Source organism: Medicago sativa, chromosome 4 (genome assembly GCF_051527215.1).
Source record: "Medicago sativa cultivar Bolivia chromosome 4, Bolivia_mono, whole genome shotgun sequence".
NCBI lineage: Eukaryota > Viridiplantae > Streptophyta > Magnoliopsida > Fabales > Fabaceae > Medicago > Medicago sativa.
This window is the reverse complement of record NC_140752.1, coordinates 10,077,752-10,098,590: the sequence shown is the minus strand read 5'-3', so window position 1 is coordinate 10,098,590 and position 20,839 is coordinate 10,077,752. Positions and strand designations below refer to the sequence as shown.

General features: G+C 29.0%; 1 protein-coding gene and 1 long non-coding RNA gene across 5 annotated transcripts; one reads left to right on the top strand and one right to left on the bottom strand.

The window, feature by feature from the left end:
• Positions 1-8,772: 8,772 nt before the first annotated feature.
• LOC146926178 (uncharacterized) lies at positions 8,773-10,990 on the bottom strand. Of its 4 annotated transcripts, none has more exons than XR_015034041.1 (4): positions 10,540-10,990; positions 9,846-9,943; positions 9,293-9,384; positions 8,773-9,190 (listed from the first exon to the last, which is right to left on the bottom strand). It is a non-coding gene; the product is annotated as an uncharacterized LOC146926178 (long non-coding RNA). The 4 variants fall into 4 exon arrangements; XR_015034043.1 differs by having other exon boundaries at positions 9,893-9,943; XR_015034040.1 differs by having other exon boundaries at positions 8,773-9,384; positions 10,540-10,988.
• Positions 10,991-16,227: 5,237 nt separating this feature from the next.
• LOC146926177 (F-box/kelch-repeat protein At3g23880-like) lies at positions 16,228-19,073 on the top strand. The gene is made up of 2 exons (XM_085708076.1): positions 16,228-17,483; positions 18,670-19,073. Exon 1 carries the CDS (start codon positions 16,243-16,245, stop codon positions 17,479-17,481), a length of 1,239 nt encoding a protein of 412 aa, XP_085564202.1. The 5' UTR covers positions 16,228-16,242; the 3' UTR covers positions 17,482-17,483; positions 18,670-19,073.
• The last annotated feature ends 1,766 nt before the right edge of the window (positions 19,074-20,839 follow it).

Below are 20,839 nucleotides of genomic sequence, written 5' to 3'. Positions count from 1 at the left end.
TTTTATAAAAAATAAAACTTTATCATTTTCCATTCTTTGTTACTATTTTGTAACAAATGGAACTAAATTATTTTATTTTGTTACTGTTTTGTAACAAAAATTACGCGACGCTCCCATTATGAGCTCCAAACATTTTTCTCATGTTTTGTAACAATCAAAACTTGTTTGGTTCTATAACTAATAATTTGTTTTGTAACAAATTATTGTTTTCATCAAATAAATTTTTAGTGTTGTTGATTGAAACAACAATCACTTCATCGTTTCAGTCGAAAGATGTAAATTTATAGCTTGATTTATCCTTAATGTATTTAGGGACAATTGAACCTCAATAAGTAACTTCTTCGGTAGACAAAGCATATCGAAACGTCTTAAAATTGTTGTTTTTGGATTTCCAAACTGTTGTATTTGGTTTTCTTTATTATCTATCGAAGTTGTTACTAGGTTGAGTCACGACCAGGTCGCTCTCTTTAAGACGTTTCGTGGCACTACCCAAAATTGTGCAAGGTAGACTATCAACCACGCCGCCTCCAGGATAAAACAAGTCCAGCTACAACTGTTCGATTAACTACTGCACTGTAGTTAATCGTTCGAGAATTACAGCTTCAAATATGGTACTAAGACCACTCTTTAATACTGAAACCACTTTAATATGGTATTATTACCATTCTATTATGGTGCTAAGAGCACTCAAATATGGTGTTTCCACCATTCTAACCTTTAAGTTCTCCAAACTATCAATATGGTACTATGACCACTCAAATATGGTGTTACCACCATTTCTCCTCAAATAGAAAAAATATTATTATAATATTTATATACGGTTAAGATCATTCTTGATTCCGACGGGACATTATTATTTCAAATAGGGACTATGATCTTAAAAGTACTCTTTATTCCGAAAGGACATATATTACCGAAGGGACTATGTTTTTAAGACCATTCTTAATTCTGAAGGGACATTCAACCGAAAAGGGACTATGGTCTTAAGAACACTCTTAATTCCGAAGGGATAGAAAGGAGTAGAAAAAGGAGAAGGGCTTGTTAAACAAGTCGAAGGAGGGAGAAGAGAGGAAAGACCCGTCAACACAAGTCAAGAAAGGGAGAAGAGAGAAAGAGTTCCCGACAACTCAATGAAACTCTTTGGTGTGTGGAATGTACTGTGTGAGCTCTCTATTTATAGAAAAAATTCACAACTAATAAGTGAGAAACTTTGGGAACAAGTAATACATTACTTTGTCATTAAGTAATTCACATATTAGATCTAGTACAAAAATATCTTAATTGAGTACCAAAATATATTATATTTAGTACAAAAATATATTATATTATGTACCAAAATATATTTCAGATCAAACACTAAAATATATTAGATTGCGTACCCAAATATTTTAGCAAAACTTTACCCAAATATTTTAGCAAAACTTGGGGACTAAGAAAACACTTTCTAATAATGATTAAATTAATTATTTAATTTATCATTTCCAAATAATAAAATATATATCAATATATATATTTCTCTAGTGCTTATGTACCCCCATTAATTAGAGGTACACCCCCACTATATAAACACTACTAATGTGTGTGTTCTATCCGATGTGGGACTTCCACTTTTTTCAATTCACACAACACTTGTTCTACTCAACATGGAAATTTGGGTTTAGTCTTTTTACTCAATTTCCATACATGTTCCAACATGTTGTTATGTTATCAATCCTTCCATTGTTTCACTGCTGCTATACTGAAACCTCAACAGCCACCCTTTATCTCAACCTCATTTCTACATCATGAACCAACATTCAGTTCACTTGGAACTTGGAAGCATTTAGAGCTAAATATAAGAGTATTTTACTAAGTGAGTGATTGTAATTTTTCATCAGTAACTTTAAAATACATCTATTGATTTATGAAAATTTATTTTTATTTTTATTCTCTTCAATTTCTATTTCATTGATTAAGCTCAACACGAGCTAAAATAAATCATTTTTGTTGTTAATGAGTACCATTTTGATCTACTTTATCTCCAGGAAGTTGTTCAATGAATATTATGATATATGAAAACCCCTAAGGAAATACAAAAGCATCCACCGGTTGACCAATATAAAGGAAACCAAAGAATAAGTCCAAATCGAAATCTATATATACTTTTAAAAGCATAACCAAAATATGTAAGGATCATATAGATGAGGGAAAGTTAGGAAACTAATATTTAAAGAGAGGAAGAAGGTATGAGGTTTGAGAACGAATTCGAGTAGCAAGGAGCCAAAGGAATGTCTTGCCTTAGTTGATAAAGTCGAGTGATGTATGGAAGGATGGCCCTAATTGGTATATTTATGATTATTCTAACCAAGCAATTTGACTCAATTGATTAACAAGTTTACTAAAGATAATTTTTTTAGGAGAACCTATGTTCAATTTGTTCATGGAATAATTCTTGGTCAATCTTAATTCACCTCTTGACCCAACTTTAGATTATTAGAGGCCTTTTCCTGAAACCCGAAGGATTGAGACAAAAAAATGTATATTATAAAGTGTTGGAAATGTCTTTTTGTTAACATGATTTTTAAACCGGTTATCCTTGTCACAAACAAACTTTGTCTTTATGTCGATATAATTATGATTTAACAATCGAGGAAAAAAAAAAAAAGAAACACGCACTATAAATGCTTCAAAGTAGGTGCATGATAAGATATAAAGAAATTGCAAACAACAAAAATTGTTACGTCTCAATTATAAACAACTTTTCCCTTGTTAGGTTCATTGAATAAAATATTTTGTTAACAAGTGTCTCGATCACTTTTTAAATATTTCAAAATAAATAATTAATTTTTTAAAAAGTCAAATATTTTGATTTTCAATTTATTGAATTCACACATGTTCATTAATACTTACCATTTGTCAAAAAAAATAATAATTAATACTTACCATTTATCGCTTATAAAATATCTCATACGCGCTAACATTTCTCTTGAATAAATGATGTATAAGGTTTGCAATCGAGACCAAATACAATATTTACTAGTATGGATACCCGTGCCAAGCACACGGGCTAGAATTTCTTCACATTTGAGGGAGATAATATTGTGATGTATCAAATGTAAGTTATAGTCTAACATTGAGTAGAAGATTGAAGGTTGAACAACATATAAGTGAAAAAATTCATACACTTAGTGCCTTAAAATATTGGGTGAAAATGTGGTATCGTTCTTATTTGTGTGGTTCTTCTCTATTCGATTCAACTTTGTGTGGAAAGCCGGAGTGATTCAAGGTGGTAGATCACAGATGCAAAGAGTCTCATACTTGAGGAAGAGATGTTAATGTGTAAAGTGTGAGTTAAATTTTTGCATGAACGCAGGAGTAAATTTTAAAGAACATTTAAATGATATACCCATATACTTAGCTAATTCCTTAAAGTTCTATATTGGATGTAATAGTAGATCTCAAAGAAGGTATCAGTAAAAAGACTCATATACTTGATGCTATAAGATTTTTTTGTAAGGATGTTGTATCAATCTCACTCGTGTGGTTTCTAGTCTACTGTGGGAATCATACGCAGTGTGGATTCCCCGGTAGTTCCAAAATTATGATGAATTTTTTTTTTTAGTTTTTAGATCCCCGGTAGTCCCCCAACAACTTAATATATTCCGTATACTCTCGCAGACAAAGCACAAACTCCTTATTTTTTCGCTTTATCATTTCTCTTATGTTAAAATCATTTTCATGCTATATTTTTATTCAACCTCTATTATTTTAAATTCCTTGAATTTTGGTATTTGATGGGATGTAACAATGGAAAAATGCATATGTGTTATGTTGAGTTTACAAAATACATGCTTATTGAACATTTTAAAATGATATTGAGTTTTTTTTAATTAAGTTTAATTTGTTGGTAAAATAATTACTCAAGATTCCTCAATTCCTTCAACAAATCTATAAAATTAACGACAACTCGTATTATTCACTATTCTCTTATGGATAACTCGTATTATTCACAACTCGTATTATTCATTGCATATTTTTTTCGCTTATCATTTCTCTCATATCGAATGTCCTTTCTTGTATTCATTTTCTTTCTTCTAATTTTCTTTATCTCTTCTTGTGAAAGAAAGGAACATAAACATACATCCACGAAATCATCATCAACCCAAATTTTTGAACATGTTGTGTCTCTATTTTACTTTTCATGACTATGTCACATAATTAAGAACACATGTAATCACACAGTTGGTTAAACTATGGTAACATTTTCAAGTGTGAGTTAACGTTCTACATATTGGATGAAAGAGTAGATTTTGATCAAGATAGAAATGAGATGACCCATTTACCTAATGCCTTAATTAAGTTTTTTGTGAAGACGTAGTGTCAATCTAACTTGTTTGGTTGCTATTGGCATAACATGATTATCCAACCTAATGCAGGCTCTATTGGAAGGCCTAACATTATGATAAACTAATTTGTTAGTTTTTGAATGTCATTTGTTTGATTTTTTTTTATCTTAAATTTTAGTTATTAGATGTCATTCGCTTTAATGCTATATTTTTTATACAACCTTAAATTTTTTTTTTTTCAAATTCAATTACTTTTGGCATTTGATGGGATTTTACATTAGACAAATGCAGATGTATTATGCTTAGTTGATAAAATACATGCTTATTGAAAAAATTTAAAATGATGTGACATTTTTTTTTTTGGTTTAGTCTAATTCTTCTTATGGAAAATATTAAGGGTTAATTAAGTAAATGGTCCCTATAAATATTCAGAATTTTGTTTTTAGTCCCTACAAAATAAAATCACACTTTTTAGTCTCTGTGACATTTTCCTTTAGCATTTTAGGGACCGAAAATGGTGACGTAAATTTTTTACAGGGACTAAAAATGTTGATGGAAAATTTTACAGGGACTAAAATTGCTGACGAAGAGACTAAAAAGTGCGATTTTATTTTATAGGGACTAAAAATGAAATTCTGAATATTTATAGGGACCATTTACAGGGACTAAAAATGAATTTCTGAATATTTATAGGGACCATTTACTTAATTAACCCAAATATTAAATTGAAGTTTTTCGATGTTGCTCTCTTTCATACCATTTATTTCATTCAACTTGTATTATTTCAAATTCTTTTATTTTTTTTGTCTTTGGTAGGATTTAACCTTGGAAAAGCAATTTTATGTTATGCTAAGTTGACAACATACATGTTTATTATAGGTTTTCAAATGATGTGGTGTGTTTTTAATTGAGTCTAATGTTTTGGTAAATTAACTATCGAGGAATTCTCAACCCTTTCAAGAAACTCATAAAATTACCAACAACTTTTGAAAAAATGTGTTTGATCGTGTAATTCCAAAAATGAATAACAATTAAACCAAAAAATTGTTTTCAGTAAAAAACCAAGATGAGAGATGGTTCCTGTATAATGAATATGCTATTTATAATGATTAATTTGAATTAAAAATGCATTTTCTAGTTCATTGCGATTTTCCGACTCTAAGGGTTTAATCTAGTGGTAAAAAGACAAACTTTTGATTTAGAGGTTCCAACTCATGACAAAAAACACATTACATATCTTTTTCTCTTATCATTTCTCTCATATTCAATGTCCTTTTTCGTATTCATTTTGCTTCTAATGAAATCACCACTAACCCACATTTTTGAACATGCTTGTGTCTCTATTTTACTTTTTATGGCTACGTCACATAATTACGAATGCATAAAATCACACACTTAATTAAAATACGTTAATGTATGAAGTGTGAGTTAACGTTCTACATATTGGAAGAAAGAGTAGAATTTGATCAGCATATAAATGAGATGACCCATATGTCTAGGGCTTTAAGGTTCCGCGTGAAGATGTAGTGTCAAATTAACTTGCGTGATTGCTATTGGCCTAACATGATTACCCAACCCGATGTAGGCTCCATTGGAAATCCCGGCATTATGATAAACTCTCACGATTTAGTCTAGTTAATTGTGATTTTTAAACTCTTAGGGTTTAGTCTAGTAGTAAAAAGACAAACTTTAGATTTAGAGGTTCTGAATTTTGAACACTGCTAGTATCATTGAAGATAGATGAAATCATATTTCATACCTTTCACAAAATCAACATCCGTCGATGTATTTTTTTATTAAAAATAAATTCATTGTGATTTTTTATTTTATTTTATTAACTTCGTTAAATATTATACCGCAAAAATCGTTAGTGCAATGATCATTAAAGAGTTATCCCATGTACATTTTTATTTATAAAATTAGACATAAATGCATTAAAAAATTGTTATTAAAAGACATTTACATGCATTATGCTGTTAAAATGACACAACGTACTTTAAAAAAATTTGCAATACAGACTTTGTAGAAAATCAGTAAAATTGGAATTTATAAAAATTATCGGTTAGCTCAATTAATTTTGGGTAACATTCGATTCTTCTTCAAAACGTTGTTATTATTATTTCTATAACTATATGATTTTTCCATTTTATTGAATATTCTTTCCTAAAAAATGTTTTCAATTAATCTTTTTTCTTTTAGAACATGTTAAAATTTAGGCTTTCATTTTGAATCAGAAAGTTGAGATTTTTCATTTTTAATTTTTTTTTTAAATTTACAATTTAAAAAAAATGATAAAATGTTTAGATGAGTTAGGCTTCGGAAGCTCATCAGGGTCAGAACAAATCTCATGGCTCAAAGAGCATTTAGAGAGGTACTTGTAAATCATTCACTAAAGAAGTCCTTGCGCAGGCACCATAAGTTAAATCAATTACCTTGCAATTAAGTCAATTTTTTACCAATTGAGTATACCTTCCTTTGTAATGCTACCATTAGTAATTTAGTATTAACTTATAATAAAAAAAATCACAGACATGTTACCATATTTAAAAAAAAAAAAACATGATAGCAAATATTAATGCTAATAACATCATTCAATTCTCCTTTTAAATGTTGTTGTTATTACTATTTCTATAATTATATGATTTTTCCATATTGTTAATTTTTTTTCTTTGGCTTAAATGTCACTTTGGCCCTGTGACTAATTTTAATGTTCAATTTAGTCCCTTTAAAATTGGTCAATTTAGCCCATAAACTTATTTTAAAATCTCAGTTTGGTCCCTTAATTTTAATATAAGTCAAATTGATCTCTTAACTTGTGTAAGTTAGTGTAGCTTGATCCTTTATTGTATAACAAAATCGAACTTTGTTAGTAGCATGAAAAGAAAAAAAAAAAAGCAAATTTGTATGTAGTACAAACCTATGCAATATCATTTTTTAAAAAAGGAATAGGTGTAAAAATATGATGACATATTCAATTTCATTATTTTTAGAAAAGTAATAAAGACCGTTTAGTGGAAATTATATTGTTGTATATTATATGATTATTTTTAGGAAAAATGATAATGAGCATTTATTCCCGAAAATAACAATAATGGGTATTTATGTGTCTTTATATTTTTATTTTTGTTAATCCTACATTTTCTAAGAGAAGAGTTCAACTGCGAAGTAACTAAAATTCGGGTTTTCCCAAAAAAAAATTATTTGATGGAGTTCATAAACAACTTGAGCCAAAATACCTGGTTTTCGTATTTATTTTTTTAAATTACTATGATTACAATTTCAAAATTAATCAATTTTAATTTTTCAAGTTTGTAGAAGTGTTTTGAAAGAATTGTTTTTCCGTAGAAGTCAAGGATGAACGAATATTGAGGAAAGAATTAAATATGGAGTCGATTTTAAACCATTTGTGGTTATAAGTTTTAATAATAGAATGAATGCTCCTTAAAAAAAAGAACGAATACAAAGATATGGAGTTGAATAAAACATTAATATTTTTTTCTAAAAAAATATAATAATATAATAATCTTTAATTAGAATATTATTTTAATAATAGTATGAATTCATTTAAATATTTCATAAAGATGAAGGAAATAAAACTAAAAAAATCAAAAACACTATACACTAACGCAAGGTCTTGTTTTTGTTTTTTATTTATACGCTCATCAATTAATTAACTTTTTCCACTCAAATATCTATTTTTCTAATTATAAAATATTAGTTTTGTTGTTGTCTCTTTTAAATAAATCAAAGGAGCCATAAAAACATTTTTTTTTTGTATATACAAAAGAAAATAGAAACATGAATAGAGATCCGGTCAAAAACAAAGAATATAGAAGCAAACACCAAAAGAAAATTTTAAAAGAGAACATGAATAGAAAATAACAACATAAGAAATCACAACAAAAAGTAACATACAAATAATAAATGTTAAACAACAATAAAAAATAAGAAATAAACAAATAAAAGAAAAAAGAATGGGTTTAAAAACAATGATTTTTATGGGAGGAAGATGTAGATGAAAATAATGAAAAACAATTTGTCTATATATATAGGAAAAAAAATAATGTCATAATCAATTCTGATTGGCTCATTAAAAATAAATGAGTCATTGATCCATTTTGATTGGCTAATAAAAAATAAATGATTCAATATCCATTTTGATTGGTTGATAGAAAAACATTAAATGAGATGAAGAGCAGGAAGATGCCACGTGTACTATCGCTTATAGATGTATCCATCCTTCTTAATATAAGAAAAAAAGATGCTGTGGAAAAAACAAATTTAACCCATGCTAACCTTCTGCCACGCCATCAATTTAAGGGTAAAATGTGTCTAAAATTTATCTTTTGCAACTAAATCAGTACAATTGATATTTTTTTGCTTTAATGATGTCATAGTGTTTTGGTTTGGTTCAATTGCTCATGAGAAATAAGTCATACTTCCAATGTAACTAAAAAGCTTACCTGTATATTCATAGATCAACTAATAGTTTCATTGCTTTTAAACATTTCCCATTTTTCAATGTCAGCCAGCACTTACCTATTTGTCCTATCACACAATTCAAATTTCGAAACTCCCCCCTAAATTTTAAAACACCAACCTTTTGAAATCATATATTCAAAATCACTTTCAACAATTTTTTCATTCTCACTTTTCTGTTTCCAAGAACAGGTGAGAGAAGAGAAATAATAAGAAAGATCAAGTTCTATATTTTTTCTTCTTTTCAAACTTGCTAATCTCCATCTTCTACTCTTCAATTTTATTTTGTAGGTTTTCAAACTTTCTAATCTCCATCTTCTCCTCTTTAATTTTATTTTGCAGGAAACGTGACAGTTCTTTACTCATCAAAACAAGTAGTTGAAGTGCTGCAAAAACATGACATTCAAAGTGTCTACAAGTTCAGATCTACAAGTTCATTTGATGTCTAAAGTGTCTAAAATTTACTCTTTTCTTTATCTAACATATACCTTTTCATTATTTGTATTTATGAAAACTACAATTTTTGATCTAGAAATGTTATTGCAGGAAAGTTGAAAGCAGTTCTTGTCTCTTCATCAATCTGCAAACAAAGAAAAGAGACACAAGTAAGTAAACCATGAGAATTACTAAATTACTAATTGGTTTAATTCATAAATCCTCAACAAAATAAATTACTAATTTTTGTATTAATTTCTTGCAGCAAAGTCAAATGATGTTCAAGTCTCTTCAACAAACTACAAACAAAGACATTATTTATTAATAATAAATTGAATACCTTAATTTTATTTTGCAGTGTTGCATTCAAAAAAATTATTATTTTAAACACCGTCCAAAAAAAATATTATTGTTCTTAAGATAAAATTAAGAAGATTACGAAGAAACATAGAACCAAAATATCCATTATGTGAAACAAAAATCTTATCAACCTAACTTTTTTAGATCTATAGATAATATATTAAAATAACATTATTGTTCTTTAAATTAAGAAGATGATGAAGAAGAAACATAGATCCAAAAACATTTTCAAGAAGAAAATCTTACACTTTTCCTATTAAGAGTTTTTGTTCACTTTTTCCTAATGTATGTACCTCTTTTTGCAGCTGATTTAAAAGTTGCTCTCCTACTGTGGACAGGATGTTCTGCAAAATAAAAATAACATATGTTTTAATTTTTTTTCCAAACCAACAAAAAAATACCACAATATGTGGGTATACATACTTTTTTGAGAGAAAAAAAAAATAAACAGAATAATAGATATCAATATTTAAGATGAATTATTAATTTTTTTCTTAATGTTTTTTCAAAAATGAGTTTTTTTTTTATAGATATTTTTAAAAATGAGTTAAAATCTAATTTTCATTTAAAGCATAGAAATGAAATATTAACTACTATTTACCCATGAAGTTCAAAAACAAATTATTTCTTTTTGGTAGAAGTAAATAGTTTCTTTTTATTGATTTTATTATAGATCTTTTTGTTGGTATCAGATTTCTGATATTAAACACAAAAAAAATAGATTTTTTTTTACAAAAACAAAAAAAATTGATTGTTGAAAACAACAATATTTACCAGCAAAACAAAATTTTATTTTTGTTGTTGAGTGATAACCAATTTTGTTTCATCATAAGAAACACAGATACCAATCAAACCCTTTATTTTCTTTTGATGCATGTGATTTTATTGTTGCATGTATTAAACAATGAAGAAATCAGTTTCAGATGAACATAAAACTGACCTTAAAAGGCATATAAGAGGCGAAACCGGTTTCTGATATGGTGGTTTCCGGCACGGCGGTTTCCAGCACGGTGGTTTCCGGCATACTTGCTATGATTAAAAAAAAAACATGGGGTTTGTAGAGGAAATAGAATAGAGTATTTATGTAGTCAAAGTTCTTTGAGAAAAGATTTGTGGTGGTCAAGATCTAAGTTACAAATTGGTGATTGTGAAAATTAAAAATATCTCTATCTATAAATAGATTTGATAGATAGAGGAGGAAGAAGTAATGGAGATGGTGGTGCACAGTGGCGGCTACGGTATGAGTGTAGAAAGATAGAGGAGGAAGAAGGATGAAGTTGGTGGTGGCATGGTGGCGGCTAGGGTGGGAGTAGAGAAGAGAGAAAATGTTTCTGTGATTTTTTGAGGAGAGAGAAAACAAAAGGATAAATGAATTGTTACTGATCCCACCCATTGAAAACTCGAGTAAATTTCATTTTCTATGCGTGGGGGCCACCATTTTGGACTTCAAACATCAATTAAATTGAGTTAAATTTCTTTTTTAAGGAAATTAAATTGAGTTAATTGTAGATTTATACATTTGGTTAAATTCTTTAATATTTTGGTCAAACTACAAGCTTAAAAAATGAGGTTCAGAATACAAAAATAAATTTAATAAATTTCTATGACTTTTTTTTTTATGAAGGATAATTTCTATGACTTACATATCAAAAAATTTTATATATTTATATCGGTATCTAATATATATATGTCAAAAATGTTCATGCTTGAATATTTAAAATTATTATACAAATGAAAAGTTGCCACGTGTAAAACAATTACTCCCTCCGTCTCAAATTGTATGACGTTTTAGGCATTTTAGTTTGTTAATAACAATTGTATGACGTTTTGGGCATTTTAGTTTTGTTCTTAATAAATAATATGGAAAACATAAATGAAATAATTGAAAGAAGAGAAAATAATAAATAGTTAAGGTCTTTCAAAAAAATAAATAGTTAAGGTTATTATGGGAAAAGTAACATTAATGTTGCATTGATATTGTAAAACGACATATAATTTGGGACAACTTTTTTCCCTAAAGCCACAAACAATTTGGGACGGAGGGAGTACCATACATGGGACAAGTCATCGTTAATACGAATTTTAAAATAACGTATTATGCACATGATATGATGTCACTTTCAAAATGTTAAAAACAATTATTATACACGACATGTTGTCATTGATAAAAATAAATAAAAATATTTTCGACACATGGGTCAAGTTGTCACTAATACAAATTTAAAAATGATTGTTATTGATGAAACGAGTTGTCAATGCTCAAAATTTTAAAATAATTATTATGCACGGGCTAAGTCGTCAATGCTTTTAATTTTAAAATAATTATTATCCACAAGAAAAGTTGTCACTACTAAAAAGTTAAAAATAGTTACAATACACGAGACATGTCGTCTCTACTATTAATTTTAAGTAATTACTATATACGGGCTAAGTCGTCTCTACTATTAATTTTAAAGTAGATTTTTTTTTTAACAATAAAAAATGGGATATATATTAACCACAAAAATTTTAAAGTAAATATTGTACACGGGCTAAGTCGCCACTGTTACAAATTTTAAAATAATTGTTATAAACAAGACGAGTTGTCAATGCTCAAAAATTAAAATTAATTATTATACACGGGAAATTAAATTATCATTGACATTTAAATTATAAAAAAATGAATTATTTTTTCTTAAATGGTGGTTCAAAATTAATATATCATACAAATATGTATTTATGTTAAAATAGATCAAAGTGTAATGCATATTAAATATTTAAGAGATGGGGTTGTAATTCAAGCATCTTATAAGGGAGGGAGTATAAATTTTACTTTTTAAGGGAGGGGAGTGTATATTTTAACATAACTGAAAGGGGAAGTGTAATTCAGACATTTTTGAGGGGAGAGTAGTGTAATTTACTCTAAAAATAATTATTAGACACTATACATGTTTTCATTGATAAAAAATTTAAAATAATTATTATACACGGCCTAAGTCGCCGCTGATATAAATTTCAAAAAAATTCTTATAAACATGAGAAGTTGTCGCTACTAGATTTAAAGACAAAGTTGCCATTTATAAAAGAATAACATTATTTCACTTCAGTTTTACAATAATATTGAACATTTATCAACTAAAATGCATGAGATATGTGAACATTGACTAAAATTTCATAGGTGATTGAAATTCATGGATGAAGTAGCATTGACTAAGATTTCAGAAGTAACGTATATGCACCAGAAAAGTTGTCACTGAATAAACTAACTAACTTTGATACACGGAAACAATTGTTATTTGTAAAAATTTGTTCATGTTAAAATGTTCCTGCTATTTATAATATCATCTCGCTTCGATTCTATAATGATATTGAACTCTCATAAACTAAAATGCACGGGATAAGTGGACACTCAATAAAATTTTAGAAATAAATAAATGCACGGGGTAAGTTGTGATTGACCAAACTAACTTGATTTACAGTATATGTTGTCATTTATTAAAAAAAATTATAAATGACATTAAACGCTAATAAACTAAAATACACAGCATAAGTGGACCTCAATTCAATTCTACAATGACATTAAACACTTATAAATTAAAATACGCGGGATAAGTGGACCTCAATTCAATTCTACGATGATATTAAACACTTATAAACTAAAATACACGGGATAAGTGGACATTGACTAAAATTTCAGAAATAAGTCAAATACACGGGATAAGTTGACATTAACTAAACCAACCTTGATTTACAACACAAGTTGTCATTTATAAAATAACTTTCCTGCTAAAATGTTTAAACTGTTTAGAATATCATCACCTCAATTCAATTCTACAATGATATTAAACACTTATAAACTAAAATACACGAGATAAGTGGACATTGACTAAAATTTCCGAAATAAGTCAAATACACATGATAAGTTGACATTAACTAAACCAACCTTGATTTACATGACAAGTTGTCATTTATAAAATAACTTTCATGCTAAAATGTTTAAGTTGTTTAGAATATCACCTCACTTCAATTCTATAACGATACTGAACATTTATCAACTAAAATGCACGGAATAAGTAGATATATATTAAAATTTCATACATAACTAATATGCTTGGGAGAAGTGAGCATTGACTAAAATTGTAGAAATAACTTGAATGCATGAGGATAAACTATCACCAATTAAACTAACTTTGATACACATAACCAATTGTTATTTATAAAAACATTGGTTCTGCTAAAACATTTATGATATTTATCATATCACCTTATTTCAAATCTATAATGATATATTCAACTCTCATAAATTAAAATGCACGGGATAAGTGGACATTCACTAAAATTTTAGAAATAAGTGAAATACACAGGATAAGTTGACATTGACTAAACTTACCTTGATTTACAAGACAAGTTGTCATTTATAAAAATAAAAAATAAAAACATTGTTCCTGCTAAAATGTTTAAACTGTTTAGAATATCATGACCTCAATTCAATTATACAATGATATTAAACATTTATAAACTAAAATACACGGGATAAGTTGTCATTGACTAAACTAACTTTGATACACTGAAACAATTGTTATTTATAAAAAGTTGTTCATTTTATAATATCACCTTCAGTTCGATTATATAATGATATTGAACCCTTATAAACTAAACTGCACGAGGATAGTGTGCATTGAATAAAATTTTAGAAATGTATCAGATACACATGATAAGTTGTGATTGACTAAACTAACCTTTATTTACAGGACAAGTTGTCATTTATAAAAAATTGTTCATGCTAAAACGTTTAAACTATTTAGGATATCATCACCTCAATTCAATTCTATAATGATATTGAACACTTATCATCTAAAATGTAGGGGATAAGTGGATATTGCTTAAAATTTCGTAGATAACTAATATGCATGGAAGAATTGAGCATTAAAATTTTAGAAGTAACATAAATGTACGAGTATAAACTATCACTAACTAAACTAAATTTGAAACACAAAATCAGTTGTTATTTATAAAAAAAAAATGTTCCAACTAAAACGTTCATACTATTTATTATATCAACTTACTTCAATTCTATAATGATATATTCAACCCTCATAAACTAAAATGCACGGGATAAGTGTGCGTTGACTAAAATTTCATAAATAATTCAAATACACGGGATAAATTGTCATTGACTAAACTAACCTTTATTTACAGGACAAATTGTCATTTATAAAAAAAAAAAAACTGCTAAAACTTTTTAACTATTTAGAATGTCATCACCTCAATTCAATTCTACAATGATATTGAACACTTATCATCTAAAATGCACGGGATAAGTGGACATTGAATACAATTTCGTAGATAACTGGAATTCATGGTAGAAGTGGACATTGACTAAAAATTTTAAAGTAACACAAATTCATGGGGTAAGTTGCCGCTAACTAAACTAACTTTGATACACGATATTTATAAACAAGTGTTCCTGCAAAAACGTTCAAGCTATTTATAATGTCACCTCACTTCGATTCTATAATGATATTGAACCTTGATAAACTAAAATGCACGGGATAAGTGAACATTGACTAAAATTTCAAAAATAAATCAAATACACAAGATAAGTTGTCATTGACTAAACTAACCTTGATTTAAACAACAAGTTGTCATTTATAAAAAAAAATGTTCCTGCTAAAATGTTTAAACTATTTAGAATATCATCACCTCAATTCAATTCTAAAATGATATTCAACACCTATAGACTAAAATGCACGAGATAAGTGGATATTCATTAAAAAAACTGTAGATTCTGAAATACTTTGGAGAAGTGGGCATCGACTAAAATTTCAAAAGTAACGTAAATGCACGGGATAAATTGTCGCTGACTAAACTAACTTTGATGCAGAAAATTCTTTGATATCTATAAAAAAATTGTTCTTTCTATTTATAATATCACCACATTTCAATTCTATAACAATATTGAACCCCATAAACTAAAATGTACGGGATAAGTTAGCATTGACTAAAATTTCTTAAATAAAATAAAACACACGAGATAAGTTGTCATTGACTAAACTAACATTGTTTTATAGGACAAGTTGTTAGTTATTAAATTAAAAATTGTTCCAGCTAAATCGTTTTAAACTATTTAGAATATCATCAATGTGACAATTCATTACTAATACATATGATAAAATTATTATTATACACATGACAAGTTATCACTCCTTAAAAGTTTAAATAATAATTATACACCAAACATTTTGTCACCGTTAAAATTTTAAAATGATTATTATACACATGACCAAGTTGACAAACATATTCTAAAATTATATAAGTCGATATTTTTTTTGAGAAAAATATATAAATTGATATTATTATTGTTAACTTGCATATAAAAAGTAATGATAGTATCTTTTCTTAAAAAAAAGCAATGACTTTATCTAATTCCTATACTTTTCAAAGTTAACATTAATTAACTTTTAAATGGTCTAAATTTAAACTGTTCACAAGTACATAATGTCGAATTCAATCTGCATAAAATCATCCACGACCAACCAGTACCCGTGCGGATGCACGGGTATGTTACTAGTTTGTATTATATAAAGATTCAATTAAATTTAAATATAGCTGAGACCCTTTGAACTACAACTCTGCCGCGTTTGTGTTGATCACACAATCAGCCATGTCGCGGGCGTTCTTCTCCGACGATCTCCTCACAGAGTTCCTTTCATTACTTCCTGTGAAATCACTTCTTCGTTTCAAATGTGTAAGTAATCCTTGGAACACTCTCATTTCCGATCCCAATTTTGTGAAATTCCATCTCAAGAAATCAAAATCACAAAATCCACAATTCAAACTAATCACTCAGTATGAGTATGGTGATTTTGATGCCAGTATCATTCCATATCCTATACCTCGTTTACTCGATAACCCTTCTTTTACCCTTGTTGCTGATCCTCACTCTCTATTGATTGAAAAAGATTGCTCTCATATAGCTGGTTCCTCTAACGGGTTGATCTGTTTGACTGGTCATCGTTTCATTGATGCTGAATGTTATGATTATGAGTGTGATTACTGGCTCCGTATATGGAACCCAGCCACTAGGAAAATATCTCCAAAAATTGGGTGTTTTCATGATCGTGGTTTCGTCTTCAATTTTGGCTGTGATAATTCCACTGGCACTTTTAAAGTGGTTGCGTCACGTTACATTTATGATCATGATCAAGTGACAACCGATGTGAGAGTTTTCAGTTTAGGGGATAATGTTTGGAGAAACATTGAAAGTTTCCCGGTTCTTCCTTTTCCTTTGCATTATGATGGACTTTGGCATATTGATGTGTTTCTTAATGGCAGGCTTAACTGGTTGGCTATTCACAGTGACATCCCGATCACTTATTATAATGATCCGGCGGTGAAGGATATTACTGTTGATCAGATTGTTATTGTTTCACTTGATTTGGGAACTGAGACATACCATCAATATCGGTTGCCTCGGGGTTATGATGAGGTGTCGCATGTGGAGCCAGTTGTTGGTGTGTTGGGGGACTGTCTTTGTTTTTCTTATTCTTACAAGGATACTGATTTTATTATATGGCAGATGAAGGAATTTGGGATTGAAGAGTCTTGGACTCAATTTCTTAAAATTAGTTATCGCGATCTTCAATTGGACTATGACTTTAGTGACCAGATGTTGAAGTATGACCTTTGGTTCCACCCATTATTTCTTTCTAAGGATGGTGATACACTCATATTGTGGAGTAGTAAAGAATCAGAAGCAATTATCTACAATTGGAGAGATAATAGAGTGGAGCGAACAGGAATCACCGTGCGTACTAACAATTGGAGAGATGATGGAACTAACAATTATGTATATTGGAACATGGCCAAGGATTTTGTTGAAAGTTTAATTTCGGTTTGTTGAAAGTAAGTTCCTTTTCCATGGTTTACTTGTTTGGATTTATGCAAATTCATATATGTCGTTCTCATCTTAATAGATTGTGTAAATATTCGTTTTTATGATTGCTTTTAGGTTGATTGCAACTTTTAATGACCGTCTAGTTAAGGAGTCGACATTCCCATGAATTTAATATAACACATTTTCTTCTGGCAATTTTCAGACATCGACAATCAGGCTGCCTTTTGATGGCCTTAATTATATCTAGAAGATGATTCAATATCTAACTTGGACATTCTTCATTTGGTTTGTCTTCAGAATGTTTTAAATAAAACTCAAATATGAAATGGTCATGGATTTAGGATAATAGTACATTATTTTAATCATATTGTTTTATTAATTGGGAGAGGAGGAGTGTATATGATACTAATGAATGAATGAGACCATGCACCAATGTTGCCGTGTATTTGGGATATACTCCCCGGTGTTTGCAACAATTTAATTTTTTAGCTCATGTAGCTTTGCATCGGTGCATAATTGTCCCAATTGGACGGAGAACCAAATTGTATTTGTTTGAAATTTATGGGATGGGTATGTTGTGTGGTTGCATGTATCAATAAAGGTAGATATTAGAAAGAATGTGTTGTAATAACAATTAGCTTTGTGCAAAGTGGGGGTAACAAAAAATTGTTTAGAATCGTGTGCTGTTATACTCAGCTAATTTGTGTAAGAGGTGTAACATACATTAATTTCATTTCCCTCAAAACTTTGTTGCAAATAATGAGTCCATTTTTCTGGTTGAGTTGAGCAAAAATTTGTAAATTGTAGCTCTATTGATACTGTTGGGGGATGAAGCTTTGGAATGAGTTGTCAAGTAACTGGTTTCCAAACACACTCGATATGTATTGAAACGAGTGCTTTCAAATTGCGGTGCTATAGTTTGCGTAGCAGAATTCAAATAAATCGTTATTGTTTTGCGACGCACTATTTAATACAATGTGTTGTCAAATAGCGTCTATAGAGGCGCTATAGCACTTCAGCATATACAAATTTGATCAAACCGCTATTTTCTGGGATCTTCGATTGACAACATTGCTTGCATGTGTTTCATTGACCTACTATGTGGAATTTGATCGTATGACTGAATTTCCATTATAACTTTTTTATCTGTCTCTATATGTTTAATTACTAACATACTTTTTGGCATTTTATTAGCTTGGTTGCTGGTATAAGAAGTCATCAAGAAGCATTTCAGATGCTTCATTCATGGAAGAGGAAAACGATGTTGGAGATATTATACAGGAGAATGGAAAATCCCAAAGCAAGATCAATTGTTTTGTTTCTGCGTTTGATTACATGTATGCCTAAAGGATTAATTCTGCTGCCATCATATAGTCTGAATATGTATTTGGTTATTTTAATTTGCAATGGAATAACGTGAATTCATAAAAAGAATCACATTTTGTAGCTTCCCGACTGCATAAATACAGTGAGAATGCTGAACTAGTCTTGACCATAATGAGAATGCTGATAAATGCAGTGAGGTCTGAAACTAGTTTCGATCATAATTGATGTATTGGAATGTCATTTTTGAACTAGAAAGTGTCTATTTGTCAACATCATGCTAGCAGCCTTTCACAATTTACTAATGCACATAAACCATGTTTCTGATCCAGTAGATCCATAATTCATCGCCAAATCCTTGATACTGATAGTACTTTCTGTGATAGCAAAACTTTTGATCATATATTCATAATTGATCAAATTATGATAGCACTACAACTTGATCATCATGCTAGCAGCATTTCACAATTTACAAATGCACATAGGAAAACTTTTGATCATAAATTCATAAGTGATCAAATCATTATAGCAGTACAACTTGATCATCAATATAACAAAGTTAAATGAGCAAGAGAAGTATAACATAAATCAAATTCCATCTCCAAGTCTCCCAAATACACAAACATTCACTAATCTGTTAGTACTTGGTACTACCAAATGGCTGTTTATCCGTCTTTTTAAATTAGACAAAATTACTTTCTTAGTTGTTTATTTTAATTTTTTACTTTTAAATTAGTCTTTTAATTATTCACACAATTCAAATAATCTTGTTCTCTCAGGACATTTAGGTTATATAATAAACCATTAGTTTAGTCTTTAATCTTTTATTTACTCATTAAGTAGTCTCAAAAGTATATAAAATCCATTCGACCCATTCTCACAATTTCTACGTTGGTTCAACCCATTAAACCCGATTATTCATTTTATCCTGAAACTTCTTAGACTATTATCATGCTTCGAAATCTTTGTCTACTCTTATATTTTCATCAACTTCTTTGTCTCTCGATTAAAGTGGTTGCCTAATATTTTTCTTAAACACACTTAGATTATATTTGGTTTTGAATTCCCTTGACAAAAGAAAAGAAATGGATTGTGGAAAGTTTGTCATATGGACTACTTTCCATGATCTCAAGACAATGAGAGACTACTCACTCATCATAGTGACGAGCTTCCTAATAAAAGTTAAGAAAGCAAGTAAATAAAAACAAAGAAACTTTGGTTGAAAACAAGAGCACAATGCAAGAGTTCTATGGTCTAATGTGGTGTGAAATCAAGCTTAGAATTTTCTTATTTATAGCTAAGCTCTCTGATTTCATTCACTATCAGAAATTGCAAGAGTTTAAGGATGACATTAACACAAACTCATCCAAGTTCTACAAAGAAAAACCAGCAAAATTAATTTTACATGCTGTTACTATTTTATTCGGTGGTTATTTTCTACTTCTTGGTCCTTGAAAGAGGGATTCATTGTTCCATGGTTTTGCTTGGTCAACAAGTCTTTATCCTTTGAAGTGTTTCCCACCTTTTTGCATGATTTACTCATATTTCTCTTGGATTGTCTATTTATTCAAAATAAAAAGCAAATGTAGTAGAACACAAATAAAACTTAAATAAAAACATTAATTTATTAAATAAAGCATAACTAAAAAATATCGTAAAATGTTATGTTATCAATCCTTCCACTATTTCACTGCTGCTACTGAAACCTTAAGAGCCACCCTAGATCTCAACCTCATTTCTACATCATGAACTACATTCAGTTCACTTGGAACTTGGAAGCATTTAGAGCTAAATATAAGAGATTTAAGCTACAAGAGTATTTTACTAAGTGAGTGATTGTAATTTTTCATCAGTAACTTTAAAATACATCTATTGATTTATGAAAATTTATTTTTATTCTTATTCTATTCAATTTCTATTTCGTTGATTAAGCTCAACACGAGCTAAATCACTTTTGTTGTTAATGAGTACCATTTTGATCTAATTTATTATCTCCAGGATGTTGTTCAATGTAGAAATATTATGATATATGAAAACCTCT